The 15311-nt window shown below is 38.4% G+C and overlaps 1 protein-coding gene across 1 annotated transcript in view; it reads right to left on the bottom strand.

The window, feature by feature from the left end:
- Window positions 1–13211, bottom strand: part of KCTD15 (potassium channel tetramerization domain containing 15) — a 54704-nt gene extending 41493 nt beyond the window's left edge. Inside the window, 3 exon segments of the mRNA XM_075118420.1 lie at window positions 6170–6345; window positions 12903–13055; window positions 13057–13211. Coding sequence (XP_074974521.1) covers window positions 6170–6345; window positions 12903–13055; window positions 13057–13089 — 362 coding nt within the window. The 5' untranslated portion in view covers window positions 13090–13211.
- Window positions 13212–15311: the final 2100 nt, after the last annotated feature.

The raw sequence follows: 15311 nt of genomic DNA, 5'->3' as shown, positions 1-15311 counted from the left end.
GTACACTTTTAACTGCTCTCGTCTGTATCGCACAAAAGCTTGCCTTAAACAGCAGAACTCCCTGTGTTTTCCTCCAATAGGGGAAGTAGGCAACTTACTGGAAGATTTGCCTTTCAGAGTAAATCCTGAATTTCTCTGCCGCCCAAAAATGAAAACCAATTTATAAGTGTGCAATCTTTATTCCATATTCTTGCCTCCTGCTCTGCTGAATGTTTGTAAAAGAGTGGCTCCTACCTCTTTATCAGTGTTCTAACTGGATTCTGCTGGAAATTAATCAGCTGAGGAAAACTGATGTAAGAGAGGAAAGTAACTGTAAAGTGGAAATTCACCTAAAAATATCCTTTGGGTTTTAACTTTAAAGTTCATAAGTTTTAAATTAATGATGCGTATTAAAAATAAAGAACCTTGTCCTGCAGTCCATGCAAAAGCAAAATGCTCATTTTGGAGTTCTGTAGGTATATGGATCAAACTCATAAAATGTTTGCATGTTGGATAATTTACTATGATATGTATCCATTTAGTGTAAGAGCTCAATTCTGCTCCACTGAGGTCAAGGAAAGCTTTATCGCTGACTAAAATGGGAAAACTCACTAAAGGTGAAATTCACAGCGGTTTGGATGGTCTGCCTAAAGTTCTTTATTTAAACCTCTTAATGGATCTGCCTGGGGGAGATGTGTGAGCTCCAAGGAGGAACAAAATACCACATGCATACCATGCAAGGTGCACTGACCCACAAGTAGACTGGTGTGGAGGGAGTGTGGAATAGCCAGGGAAGGAACACAGTATCTATCACCACGATGTTCCAATGGCCCAGAACTACTGCTCAGAGGGTACAGCCTATAGGTTTGAGTATTAGCCTCAAAGGTTCTGCGTATAAGCCTCACAGACTGTTCATGGGATAGGGACTGAATTCCATCTCCACCCTGTTTAATTCCCTGACTAAAGCCTAGAGCTTGTGTGGGAAGGGGTGGATTTCAGCCTACTTGCATGTGTACGGTATGCTTCAGTGTTTGCTAATTGCATATAATTTCCATTTTCAGTTAACACTGCAAGAATGTCCAAACGTGACATGAGATTAGCAAATAAATCATAACAATGACACTAAATTCTTTGTGTACATGCAGAAATCTGAGATATTCTCAAATGTGAAAAATCTGTAAAAGAATATATCCCACTGATTGGGACAAAGCTAGTGAAAAAACCAAGACATTCAAAACTGAAGCTAGCAGTCCCTTCTTAGCTTATGTGGCTATGGGGGAAAGAAGCACAAAGGGCTTTAGGTAAGAAGAGAGGGCTACACACTGTTCCCACTTACACTGGCATGCAAATTTGCAGTAACTCAGCTTTAAATTAAAATTTCCAGATGTTTCTTCATTTGTCCCACAAGAGGAATATTACAGAAACCTAGGAGTTTAACGCATTTGAAAGAACAAAACATATACAGTACATATAACATAAAACAAATATTAATTATCTAAGGATGTTTCTGGTAAATGTATTTAGCTGGTACAGGAGAATAATCTAATAAAGAGTGCACTCCCATCCTACCAAATAAATATTAGATTTGGTCAGAAAATAAGACAAAAATTTTCTGGGAAAATGTGTCGTTTTTAAAAAAAAAAAAAATTCAAATTTCCACAGAACAGATCAGAAAAACTTTGAGATTTTGACTAGTTCTAGTAAATATGGACTTGGGATCTAATCCTGCTCTCATTAAAGTCAGTGCTTTAGCAGCTTTTTTCTTTGCACAGTGTGCACGTGATTGAACATTATGTACAATAATAGTTGTACAATAAGGACCTTTTCTTTTTTAGGAGCTATCCCATCCTATTAGATACATAAATATGTATAATTTTCAATTCACTTTATGGACGTGCTAGAGCCTTCACAGCTCTCGCAGTCTGTCATGGAAATCTGTATTCAAGTGTCAATGTGTGAGAGGGCTGCATTAGAGGTAGCCTGGGTGAAAACATGAATGAAATTTCTAGAGGAGCTGGCTGGCAAACATTAGTGACTTGTCTGTTTTCTTTGACTGTTTTATTTAAATATGCGGCATGGACTGTGGGAGTGCATAAGAGTGTCTTTCTTTTGAATGCCTGTAACTTAAAACTACCAGTGTTAAGACTTTTTGAGAATGTATTAAACATAAATGAATGGAATATAATTAATCTGAGACACTCAGTATACAGATCCAGCCAAGGTAGAATGTGAATCTCCTTGCATATCCAAAACCCTTAATAATTTCAATTACGTTTTTTGCGGGACACGGAATACAGGATCACGCCCCTAAATTGGAGCTCTCCATTAAAACAGGTTAATAATGGAAACACAAATAAATTTACACATGACTGTCATATAAATATATCTGTTCCTTATTTTCTTAGAATGCTGGCATATATCTTTGAGAGAGATACGATAGGTGAGATAGTATCTTTGCCTTTATCCTTTGAAAGGCCAACATATTTGTTTATATATTGTTTATGTTGGTTGGAAAATATATATTGTACCATAATGATTAAAGTGAGAAATGCAGACTTAGAATGAATCATTTACAGTGGCCATTTAATTAGTTTCCCATTTGTCACACTAGTTAAGTGATCCTGCTTCTTTTTCTTCTTCAAATCACACAGCTGATACAGATGAGCAGGTCATGGCATACGTGTGTTAAACCTACACAGTGGAGGAGTTTATGTTTCTGTAACATAGCTAAATAAGTTCCCTTGCAGGGAGTGCATCATGATGTAGCCTATGAAAGTTTACAGCAGAAGATGTGACTAACACCTTTTGGGCCTGATCTTGCATCCTTTACTCATGAAAATTCACTCACTGGAGCAAATTCTCCTCTTAGTTGCGCTGATATAAGCAACAAAGACTTTAACAGAGTCACTCTGAAGTTACACTGGGATAACTGAGTGCAGAATTTGGCCCACTGACTTCAAATCATTCACTAGTTCAAATCACTGACTACTCATATTAGTCATGGTTGCAGAACCAGGTCCTTTATTTTCATGAATTACAGCTGAAACACATAATTTATGAATGGCAGAACACAGCAAAGCCATGAGTGGGCTGAGCACGGTCAATCCTACCAAATTACAATGAGAAATGTATCACACTGTCTGCTGTCAGGTGTAATTTATATCATACCAGAAGGGTGACTGAAAAGCAGGTATAGGCAGGAACTTACCATGCCTAGAGTTGTTCTTGTTAGGCCTGATCTTGCAAGATGCTGAGAATGCTCAACTGCCAGTGAAGTCAATGCAAATTGAAAAATGTTCAGGACCTTGCAGGATCAGGCCTATTATAAGTACAACTGAGGAATAAATATGACTGAATGATTTTTCTATTTTCCATTAGCATGAGGTGTGTGCATACGTGTTTTTGTGTGTGTGTATATATAATGTAAATAATAAGCTAAAAGTATATTTAGGATTTAAGAGCATACAAAAGCAAATAAAGCATGTAATGCAGATACAGAGGAAAATTTTCCCCTACACTTTAATTTTTAGGGTGCTGAAACTTTATTTTCTGCAACTGTATCAAAGACTCAGCAAAACATATGATATCCACGCCTATTCGGCAAAGTACTTACGCACACATTTAAGTGCTTTGTTGAACCATGGCCTATACAATTTGATTAATCTGCAATACTTGAAGCTCCTATGAAATGTTGATAGCCAAACTGAAAAGAATTTAATACCTTATACAAATAATCCCAAAAGCTCTGCATGTGTGAATATAGCTGTGCCTCCATCTATGGCCACGCATGTCATCTTTGCAGCGTGAGCTAATAGTGCTTTTCACTATTACCAGCTGTCTCACTCAGCAACACATATCCTTTTCTCCTACACCAGCTCAAGACCCAGAATCCCTCTCTCATCCATGATAATTGCAAAGGCAATTTATAACCTCATGGAAGATATTCCAGAGAGCAATGAAAACAAAAGGTTTTGTGACTTTATCTCAAGAATACCACTGAGGACCCAGAACTTTGAATCATTGGGAGTTTTGCCATTGACTTCAATGGGAATGAAAGCAGGCCATCCTGAGTAAAGAATGGGGTAACCATTTATGTCAACTCGAACACTGAAGGAACCCAACTGGCAAAATGAAACAAAATAACCAGAATCTCTCTCTCTCTAAATACAATATGTGTGTTCTGATACCTCTTTACTACATATCCCCTTTGTTTGGTTTTCTGATTCAATGATGTTATTCAAACTTTAGGATCTAAGGGTCCAATCCTGCAAACCTTTACTCGTATGAGTAGATTCACTGAAACCATGGGCAAGGATTACTTGAGTGAGAAAAGGTTTGCAAGTTCAAGCCTTAAGAGATAACACAACACATACAAATGCAAGACAATACACAACAAGATATCACACAATACACTAGTGTCTGACCAATAACTGTTTTGTACTTGCAGCTTAAAAACCAAGAGGAACACACTTTTGTTGTTTCAACAGAAGTAACAAATCTGTATTATAAGCCGAAACCTCTAAGTAAAATCTGTGCATTTATTTTAAACATATTTATATTTTGCAAGTTACACAGTTGAAGTTTCTATTAAATAACTCTGATATGGGGCATATTTTTTAAAATGTCAGCAGTGATTTTTTTTTAATGTGGAAACAGATGTGATATTTTACTGCAACTGCTGCATATTCTCTGTATTTTCTTTATGCTGTGAAACGTCTGTCTGTTTTTTTTGTTATAAATCTTTCCCCACCGGATAGATTTCTTCATTGTAATTAAATACTAGACTGAAGTCTTGAAATAGATGGTCTCCTGAAAAATCATAGGTTTTTTTGCCTAATTTTAAAATATTGGCATTTCAATTAATGTTCCTTTTCCATGGAACATTTCAATGGACTACCTAGGCTTGAACTGAAAACACAGCCATATGCTTTATGACATCAGAGGCATTTCAAGGAGTCTGCATAAATGTCATTTACTGCTTGGGAAACTGTCAAATCAGTGCAAAAATCCCTAGTTCTTCTGAAGGGAAAATACTTGAACAAAAATGTAGCTTTATACAGCTCCTTTATACTGAAAAGACTGTCCCTTTGCAGAAATACAGGTTATGTTGACAGCAGAACCTCTGACAACTAAACTGCTGACCTGATTCCTGGTTTGCATTTGGGATCAAAACTGCTTTCTTTAGCCAGTGTGACCAAACACCTTGTACTGTACATCTCATATTTCCTGTTGTTCAGATGTGAGGCATTTGACCCTTACATAGAATTAACACATTCTTATAAACAAACTATGTTATTCCTCAATCTCAGAATACTAATTTTGGTGGATTTAGTTACAAATCTAAAGCTATCAAGTATCTCTTATGAGATACTCTGGCTAATATGCTTTTAACCCTTAAATCACTGACATTCTTCTGCTGCCAGCCCAGGGCCCGATCCTGAAAAGAGCCAAACACCTGCCACGTGCATCTCCTTCCATGGCACTCCACACCTCACAGAATAAGGCCCCAAATGAACACCGGAGAGGGTTTACATACGCATATCTCTGCAGTTTCTCCTGCCTTAAAATACAGACCAGATTACATAATCCTCACCAGACATATCAGTAGCATGTACAGTAAACAATCTGCATGCAATAATTATACACAACTTTGACCTGATGTGCAGTTGCAAATAAACACATTGTGTGCTGGACGTTCTGCTGAAAATTAATGACTAGTGTCACTGCTGTTGAATAAGTGAGTACAGCTCATCTAAGAACTCCACCAACCTATACAACGGCAGCTATTATAGGACTTCTCCTGGCTGACAAATGTATCCATGAGCACCCATGTAAAAGATGGGCTACTGTTTATTTTTCAACCAAAGTTTGTTTTAAAATACAGGAACATTCATAGAGTGGTGAATATTATAGGACAGTCACATCAACAGGTGCTTCAAACATAACAGTATGGTTTGGAAGATGTTGAGAAAGAAAATGAACAAACTGTCTAAATAATACATACATTTTGAAGTCTTTTTTTCCTATAGAACTCTAGTGAAGTTAATGTATAAACTGGAGACTGAATTATGTATAAGTTTTGAATATATAATAAGTCGTGTTTCACATCCAAATATTTCACACAGGTAAATGTATATTTCCAACCAATGAAACGAAATAGGCACACAGCCTGAAAACACTGAGATCCTACCTGGAATCTGGATACTTTGTCAAGGTAGCCAGGCTGCTGGTGTACATGTGTCCTCCTACATCTATGTGCACAGGAGCATTGGATTTGGTGAGTTGAGCTGGGAGAGGAATTCCTTGAGCAGCCAGGGGAGAAACTGGGGACCGTGTTAGAGACAGACGGGACATGCTTCTTCCCTCCTGGAAACGGAAGACAAAAAAGAACAGTTTCTCTTAAATGTAACTGTGTGTTACCTTTATTTCTAGTGTGATCACAGATCTAATCAGATCATTTTTGCATCTGCCTGATCACATATTCAGCTAACAAATTATTGCCACCACTGTAATTAAGTGTATTTGCATCATTTTCTTCAAAGTACCAGAGGGGAAGAGAAAGATGCTTATTAGCAATAAGAAATCAAGAAAAAAAATTTCAAGGTGTCAGCCTCAAGGGGCATAAAACAAACTGCAAAATTCTAATTAAAGGTCGCGGGCTTATGTGTTAGATGTGAAATATCCCCTGACAAACGAATAACCAATTTGTGAATTGGGATTCAGGGGTTTTTGCAAGTTTGTCTCAGTAACGAGACACCTCTAAATTAGTGATTTCCTCAGTACCTAAGGCATTTAGTTTATACATTTAGTAAATTTCACATCAAACTATGAAAAAAAATAGATTTTATTTTTAATAATTACAAAATAAATTGATAACTATTGATTATATCTTAATAGTAGATAAAATGAGGGACTAATAAGCTTTCAAACTGAAGGAAATTAATAGCTGGAAGTAATGACAGCAGAAATACATATAAAATGACCAAAGTTTTCATGACACAAAGCTTTCACATATGCCTTATGATCTAGCATTAGAAACCAGAAATATACGTATGAACATGTGTATATTTATTACTTTAAAATATCTGAAATTAAATGGAATTGCGTCTATATATTTTTAGCTGATTTACAAATTCATGCACTGAACTTCTGCTTCTGTTAACCTAAAACAAATATTTCAAAGACTTTCAAAAACCCCGTTTGATTTGGAAGGGACTGCTAGGGCAAAAAAATATATATATATCCAAAAAGTCTTCAGGTTCTATAAGAAAAGGATGATAACTGATTCTCTCCCAGATACCAACATGTGTCTTACACAATTGATTTAAGTTAAATAAAAAATTATAGGTAACATACATGACAAATGGGAAAACTGCTCAAGCTTTTGGAAGTTCTATCAGACACCACTGTGTCTTACACAACTGAATAAAGTAAAATAAAATAATAATGAAAACATATATGACAGATGGAAAAATTGTTCAAGCTTTTGGAAGTTTTATAAAATTCTTCATCCTTTCTGTCACATATGTGTAGAACAACAGATGCAAAATATTATAGTTAAAAACATTTCTTAATATAATCTAATTTTCCCTGGTATTTTGTTTTGCAGTCATGCTACCAAACATCTAGGCGCTTCCTAACATCTGACAGACGCTTCATATGCAGTATTACAAAGTGAATGTCCAATTCTTCCAGGTTAGTTTGGTGACATTTCTAAGAATCCTAAAACTGGTTTCTCCTTTCTTTTAACAATATTTATTTTTGCACAATATGCTTGCCCAAACCATTCAGTGAACATATAATTGACAAGATTCCTTAAAAATATGGTTACCAAAATATATGGAAAGGGACTGAAAATATAATGTATCTCAACATCTTTAAAAGAAAACCACATATTAGATTAGTCTATTTCATCTAGTTTAGTTCATAACAATTTTAAACTACTCCAGTACAGAAATACATCACCCCATTATGAATCCACATCCTTTTCTCTTCAAATGCAGAATGGACATCTGCACTGAATGCGAACAAAATATCAACACTGTCCTAGAACTTCTGTGTCAGTCGATGTGAAATTGGCATTAACATTTTACTGTAGCACCACCTTCAAGGAAAATGACTGAATCCTTTAATGACTAAAGTTGTTGCTTTCTTCTTTCCCACAAGGTCCTGTTGTGGGCAACCTTTAGGAAATATGTCATATCACAAATAAAACAACTAATTTTTTAAAACACCGTAGTACTTTAGTAGCCTGTTCTCTAGTTGTCGATGCTATATCTGTCTACCAACACAGACAAGGATGTATTCCTACCAAAGAGCACAGCAAGCTCATGTTCATTCTGTACTCCTTCACTTAAATGTAAGGGTCAGTAGCTACAAGCTGAATGTCAACTCTGTCTTTGTTCTAACCCTAACTATTATCACTAATGGTAAAAGTACAGACCTTGCAGGACACAGACCTGCCTTGGAAATACACCTCATGGAGTTTTACAAAAAATATGCCTAATTAGGGCTCAACTGGACCCCTACAATTTCTAAATGAAATCAAAGAACTTGTAGTTCTCTTTAAATAAGTCTTACATTTTACCATTTGTCTTGAAATACAGACTCCAATTTTAAAATATGCACAGAAAGCTAAAGATCAAGTGATCTGAATCTATTTGTGCATATTTAAACACTGCTACTGTCTTATGATTTTGTTTAATGTTAGTACATCAGCAAATGCCTTGATCTGCAAACTGTCTAAGACTCTCTGTGAGGCCATGCCCATACAGTAGAGATATTTAATTTATGCTATTCACTGGAGGGACTTTTTGAACAATCCCCTGCTTTTGGCAACACTCAGCTACAGTATGCACTGAAAAAACACTTAATTATAGAAAATCACTGGAAAACTAAAATACTTCACAACCTTGTATGGATTTTCATACTTATTGAGGGGTTTCAGGCTTTTAATTTGGGGGAGGGAATCAGAAGAAGAACTGAAATACAGGTTTGTTTTGTTAGAGAAGATTAATATTATAAAATAACCCAAATGTTTAATAAAGCTGCGATAGCCAATCATTTTTGTATTAGTTAATCAACAAAGAGCATAGGTCTTAAACACGATCTAAACCGTGTAAAAAGCACTTCCACTAATCCTAAAATTAAATATTCCTGCTTCCTTAATCCTAGTTTGTATTGACTATCTTCTTACATGTATTTCGCAATATAAACTGCTGCTAAAATTCACCACATCAAGTAATATATTTATTTAATGCACAGAGCTGGATCTTAAAAGTATTTATCCTGTGGAATTGTGTGTTTTCTAATACTGATGTGAAAATTAAAACCTTAAGGGTAAATACTGAAGAAACATTAACAAATTTCATTTTTAAACCATGTAAAATAATCCATGTTCTTTAGTTGCCTACAAAAGGGTATAACATCACTACTAGTGGCACAAGCAATAACCCTGCTCTAATAAGTAACACAGGAACTTGCTAAAGGCAAAATCAATAGAGCCTGATTCCGAAATTATCTGAATATTTAGTTTTCCAAACATTACACACCAAGATTTTTCAGAGCCAGCTTATCTTTTTCTGCCTTTCTAAGCTAACTGCATAAGTACTGCTTGTAAAAACTATTTGCCCATGCAAAGTGAAATAATCACAATGCCATGCTCATTTACACACAAAATGATTTTGTGTCCCATTGTGCTCACAGTTGTTCAGCTCTCTAGGGGTGATTAAACTAGCTATGCTGCTACAGCTTGAGATGATTTCACTGAATCGTTTCTCCATGAAGTTGCTTCTTTGCTAAGCTGTTATTTTAACCATAAAAGGTAAACAGAAGGCAGTTGTAAGAGCTCCATTCAGCTCCATGCCCAGGGCTATCACCCTAGGGCCGAGAATGCTGAAAGACTGCAGAATTTTCCAGGGTGTTGCCTTTCTTCCTCGGAAGCCTACAGGAATACTGTTCATTTAATACACACTCTAGATGATACATTTCAGATCCTACTAAAAGAAAGACTTCAAAAGTGTAAGAACTTTTGGGCGAATGAAGCTTTCCCACCTCTGCACATAGCTTGGGGCCATGGTAACCAATACCTCTGTTGATGTTGGGAAAATACAGTAGAAATAAACTGCACAGAGCAAGGCAGAGAGCTAGGGAGAAGGGAGGTGAAAGGTTGCAGAAGAGAAACAAGAAACAGTCTGGAAGGGATAACAAGAAAAAAAGGGAAAAGAATTAAAAAGAAAGCAGCTCTGAAGGAGGGACAAAGTTAAATCAAGGAACAGACACTTAAAAGACTACAGATGGGAACCAACACTAATTAAGGATGTAAAAGTGCTTTGTTTCTAAAGTTTATTGTTGCCAGGATAAAAATTAATTGAAACTAATGCTGTTATTCACTCGTGCAGTTTAATTCCTTCATGCACATTTAAGACATGAAATGAAAACTGCAGGTTTAAGGACTTTCCATGAAACAGCTCTTCCTATAAGATGTTGAAAGGAGGCATCTTTCAATCCATATGCAGCCAGCTAGTTGTGTGTGCATCAAAGGCACAAAGTCCAGTCTGCTGCAGGACCACTGACTCGTCTTTAATGAGATCAGCACCAACATCTGTTCTCTGACTGGTTCCTTTATTGGATTCTCATTGAAGCTTTTTTTCCCCCACAGACCTTTCTTTCTTTAACAGCAGATCTATTATAGCACTAAAAGTAAAAACCACGGTTTCAGCCCCCCTCCCCCCGATACCCCATTTCAAGCACTTTGGAGAATAACCAGCTAAAGAACTTAACCTTGCACTCTCGTGGCTTCATGGCACTGTCTGTATTTCCAGGGAGGTAGGATTCAGCCCAGCCAGAGGGTCAAAATTAAAGAGACTTGGCATTACCTTTGTCTCTATAAACACGTAAACATGATAATATCCAGAATCTGCCTCTTAGGCGACTTTGAGCCGATTGTTTATTTTGTGAAACAAACCTAAGACAAAGAAGTGATGAGGTTATTTTAAAACCTTGGCCAATGGGTTACAAAATAAAGTCCATAAAACATTTGCACACAACACTGCTTCAGAAAAAACTGGACATTTGCTAGCAAGTGGATTAAGTCAGAAACTTTTTGGGAGCAGTTAGCTTGTTGAGCTCGCGTTTAAAAAAAATTCTTTTTCCCACTCTCCTCCCCCCATTCCTAGCACTCGCCAATCTATTTAGTGCAAGTTTCACGTCACCCAAATGCCTTTCCCTGCTGATGGTCAGGGAAATCACCAGGAAGCCATGCACACCGGCCACTAAACTTCTAGCTTTTTTGTTAGAAATATATACAGCAATGCCCAAAGGTAAAATTCAAAAAAAAAAAAAAAAAAGGCACAACATGGCGTCCCTTACTTATTCTCACATAACAAGAAAGGAGATGCCTTAGATGAATGCAGGGGGGAAAATCTGCACCTCCGATCCTATATATTTTATGTGCAACCAATGGTGGTGAACATTGGCCAGACTAATGTATTAATTTTGCAGAAGTGTGCCACATTACATGTAGGAACAGAAATGCAAACTATAGCCTAGAGTGGTTTGAAGTCTATACCAAATCAAGCTGACTGGCGCCAGAGTTTCATTCACAGACCGCCCGTCTTTTCCATATTAAGCTTTGTCATCTGTCTTCCCCCTTTGTGTTTAGACACCCTAGAGACGACCCCAAAGGACGGACCCACAAAGTCCCCACCAGAACCAAGAGGATCTCCCCTGAAAGCAAAAGGGGGGACCAAACCACAAACCATCAACAACCCCCACAAACATCCCCCCTCCCTTCACAAACAAACAGTGCAAGGAAAAACAACCCACCAAACCCCAGATTCCCCCTCCCAGCCCTACAACGCGGTGGCAGCGGCTGCTGCCTATTGCAGCTGCCCTTTTGGAAAGTGCAATTGTTGCCAGTGCTCCTTGTGTACCATTCAAAAGCCCGGGACCCAATTAGCTCTGCCTCCTCCGCGCTGTGGCTTTGCCCCCGGATCCTTTGCCTTCTTCAGTGTTGGGGCTAGGGCGGCAGCAGCAGCCTAGGAACCCCGGGCATCGGGGCTCAGCAACACTGGCCATGCTTTAGAAAAAGGAAACAAACCATACAGATGGGCATGCATTCACACACACACACACACAGAGAGAGAGCACCAGCGCTATCAAAGGAGGGTGGAGGAAAATGGATCCTGTAGCTTTAAAAAAAACCCTCCGTCTCTTCTCCAGAGCCAAGATCTGAGTTAGTTTCAAGAAGAGGCACTTTCCAAAAAAAAAAAAAAAAAAGCCATGCCATGCAATGCGCACTCCCCAGTCCATGCAGGGAGAGACAGGAGCAGCAGTCAGAGCAGCTTTCCTTACCTTGAACACAGAAGAGAGATCTGCAAACCCCCCTTTTGCTTTGGGCTCTGTTGGGTTTGTGTGTTGATGGGTTTGTTTTTTGCTTTTATTACTATCTTTGTTCCTTAGATCCTGCTGTGATTATTATTATTTTTAAAGCTGCTTCTTCCCTCTCTCTTTTTTTACGCTTCTATTTATTTTGTGTGTGTGTGTGTGTGTGTGTGTGTGTGGAGGGGGGGGGGGGGAAGCCTTAAAATGAAACTGCCGAGGCTGTTATGAGAAGAAAGGCAATAATCCCGTCTCTAAATAACAGAGGGAAGGGAGAAGAGGAAGAAAAAAGACGAATTCTTGCTCAGGGCTTTGCAAACGCCTCCAGGGCAGGGGATTAGGCTACAATTAGCTCAGCCCTTTGCTCTCGCCCTAGCTAATTTTGCGATGAAAATTGGATATTTTCCCCTCCTTTTGCTGGAGATCTCCAGATTAAAAAGATACCTTTCCAAATAAAATTATTATTAATAATAACAATAGAAAATCAGATGGCAAACCCCAACCCCCCTTCTCCTGCTTCCCACCCCCCTCCCCAAACTAACCCCCCTCTCTCCTTGGCTGCAGAATCCTTGTGCTAACGGTTTGGGTTGCCAGCTCCTCTCCTTCCTTGGCTGGGGGGATAACGGTTTAATGTTGTGGAATATCAGGCCACTGTCACGTCCTTCAATAGACTTACTGAAAAGAAGAAGGAGGAAGGGGGGGAAAAAAGCTGATTTTAATCATTGTCATTTGGTCTGATGTAATATTTCCCCAGGCATTTTCAACTAGGCATAAATTTTCAGCTCCCAAATAAGTAACGCAGGGCACGTTTCTCACATCTCTTGACTCCTCTGTTACAATTAGGGTAGCACCCACTCTGCACTTGTTGATAAACTAGATCAAGTTAACAAAAAAAAAAAAATACAACCACAAAAATACCTACAGCAATCAGGATGCAGATCGGGAGGATTTTTCGGTGGGGGGGAGGAGGTTGCAATTATTCCCTTCCCCCCTCCCCTCCGTTTTCCCTCCCCTCGCTCCCTTTTCACCCTTTGCTAATGTCTCGCATTGTAAACGCCAAATTTCCTGTAGGCCATTAAAACCAAATGACGTCTATCGACATGCATTGTGCTATTGCAGAAAGCGCCCTGGCAGGCCGCCCCTGGCCAAAAGCGCCATTTCAATTATAGCGCACGGCTAGATGGAGATGTCTGCCATGAAGATTTCCCAGGCAGACAGGCAGCTCCACAGGCGCTCCGCTGGCTTGGCCACAACAGCAGCCGCTGCTGCTGCTTCCCGTCGCTGTGCCTCCCCCTTGGAACCTCACACCAGCCCCCCCCCCCGTCCCCCCCCGCCCTCCAACCAGCCGAGCAAAATCCTCCATAAACTTTTAACAAAAGCAGATTGATTTGGTGCCCTGCATTTATTTATTCTTTTACAGCTAACCCAATCTGGGATATTGATCTCCAGGGAACCCGGCATTCTCCACCTCCCCCACACCCAAACTGCCCCCCTCTCCCACAAAATGATGTTTACCTTGAATAAACTTTTAATATTTGTGCGTGTGGTTTAATGTATTTATTATTAATATTATTAATTGCAGATGGCCAATGGGGCATATGAATTTCGGGAGAGTTGCCTACTGGGTCAGCCTTACACCAAATATATATATTTATAATATTTCTCCTGGAATAAACTTTTTAAAAAATATGTCTCCTTTATTTTATTTATATGATTTAATACAGATCAGGTCTTTTTTATTTTGCAAATCACCAACCTGGCAAATGAACACTATGAAAACATCCTTCTCAGCCCCTTCCTCCTAAAATTATGTTTATCTCTGAATAAACTTTTTAAAAATTGTGTCCTTTGTTTCATTTATGTAATTTCATGCAATTCAACCCCCTTGTTATTTTTGCAGTTCATCACTCTGCCATGTTGATCTCCAGAATGTACCTTTCCTTGACCTCCACCCTCCCTGAATTTTTTCAGTGCATCATTACTTTTCAGACCTTAAGAGTGTAAGGATGGGATATATTTGTGTGTGTGTTTGTATTTGTATATTACAAATAAATGTCAGCCTCTGTGGACTAGAATTAGGTTAATTTTAGATCTTGAGCGCCTACTAGCTGCAAACAACTGTAAGTGCAGAAAAGTTATGTAATTATTTATTTTTTTGTTGTTATTGCAAAGGTCAGGCCATTTTCATGGTTAAAGGGAAATCAGAATTGCTTGTCCTCACCAGAGAACTCCTCTGTCAGAGAGAGGATCTGAAGCATTGGGCTTGCTACTCTTTGCTTTCCTGACATTTATGGCCTGAGCAGGAAGGCGTGGGAACTAGTTGGCTTTTTTTATTCTTTTTATTACTGCACCATCAAGGAACAAAGTGAGAAAGGCAAAACCCCCTAAAATTGAGGTTTTTTTAAAGTTATCTTCCATGGCAGGAATAAACAGAAACTTTTTTCCTAAGGGTAGTGTTTTTTTTTTAAGAGTACAAACTACAGGAGAAGAGGGAAATTTTCTCATTAAAGTTACATCCCTGCAGTTAGTTCAATTACTTGATATATGCAGAAGATGTTGTAAATTTAAAGATTTAAATAGCTTACAAAGATGCCCGAGGCGCCATCAGTTAATTTCCTTAATTTATGGATTTTTAGCTGAGCTTCTGAAATGAAAAGGAGACTGAGAACTAGGTCAGCTGAGAGATTTGCATCCAGCACAGACTCAAATTTGTTTTGCCTTGACCATCCTACCAGCCCAGGAACCTTTTTTAGCAGGGGCAACAGTCTCACCTTTGGCCTTTGAAGTATGTCTATGTACTGCCTATGAAAGTCCAGCACAGAAGGGTGGATTTTATTTGAAAGTTACCTCCTGAATATTACAGTGCCTTCAAACAGCCGCCTCACCATACCACTGGACAAGATTGTAGCCTAAGTAGTTTCCCTTTAACAGTTCAACAAGTGCAGTTTCAG

This window comes from Caretta caretta, chromosome 12, assembly GCF_965140235.1.
Source record: "Caretta caretta isolate rCarCar2 chromosome 12, rCarCar1.hap1, whole genome shotgun sequence".
Classification (NCBI taxonomy): Eukaryota; Metazoa; Chordata; order Testudines; family Cheloniidae; genus Caretta; species Caretta caretta.
Note: the sequence above shows the minus strand (reverse complement) of the source record. Positions and strands in the feature narration are given on the sequence as shown.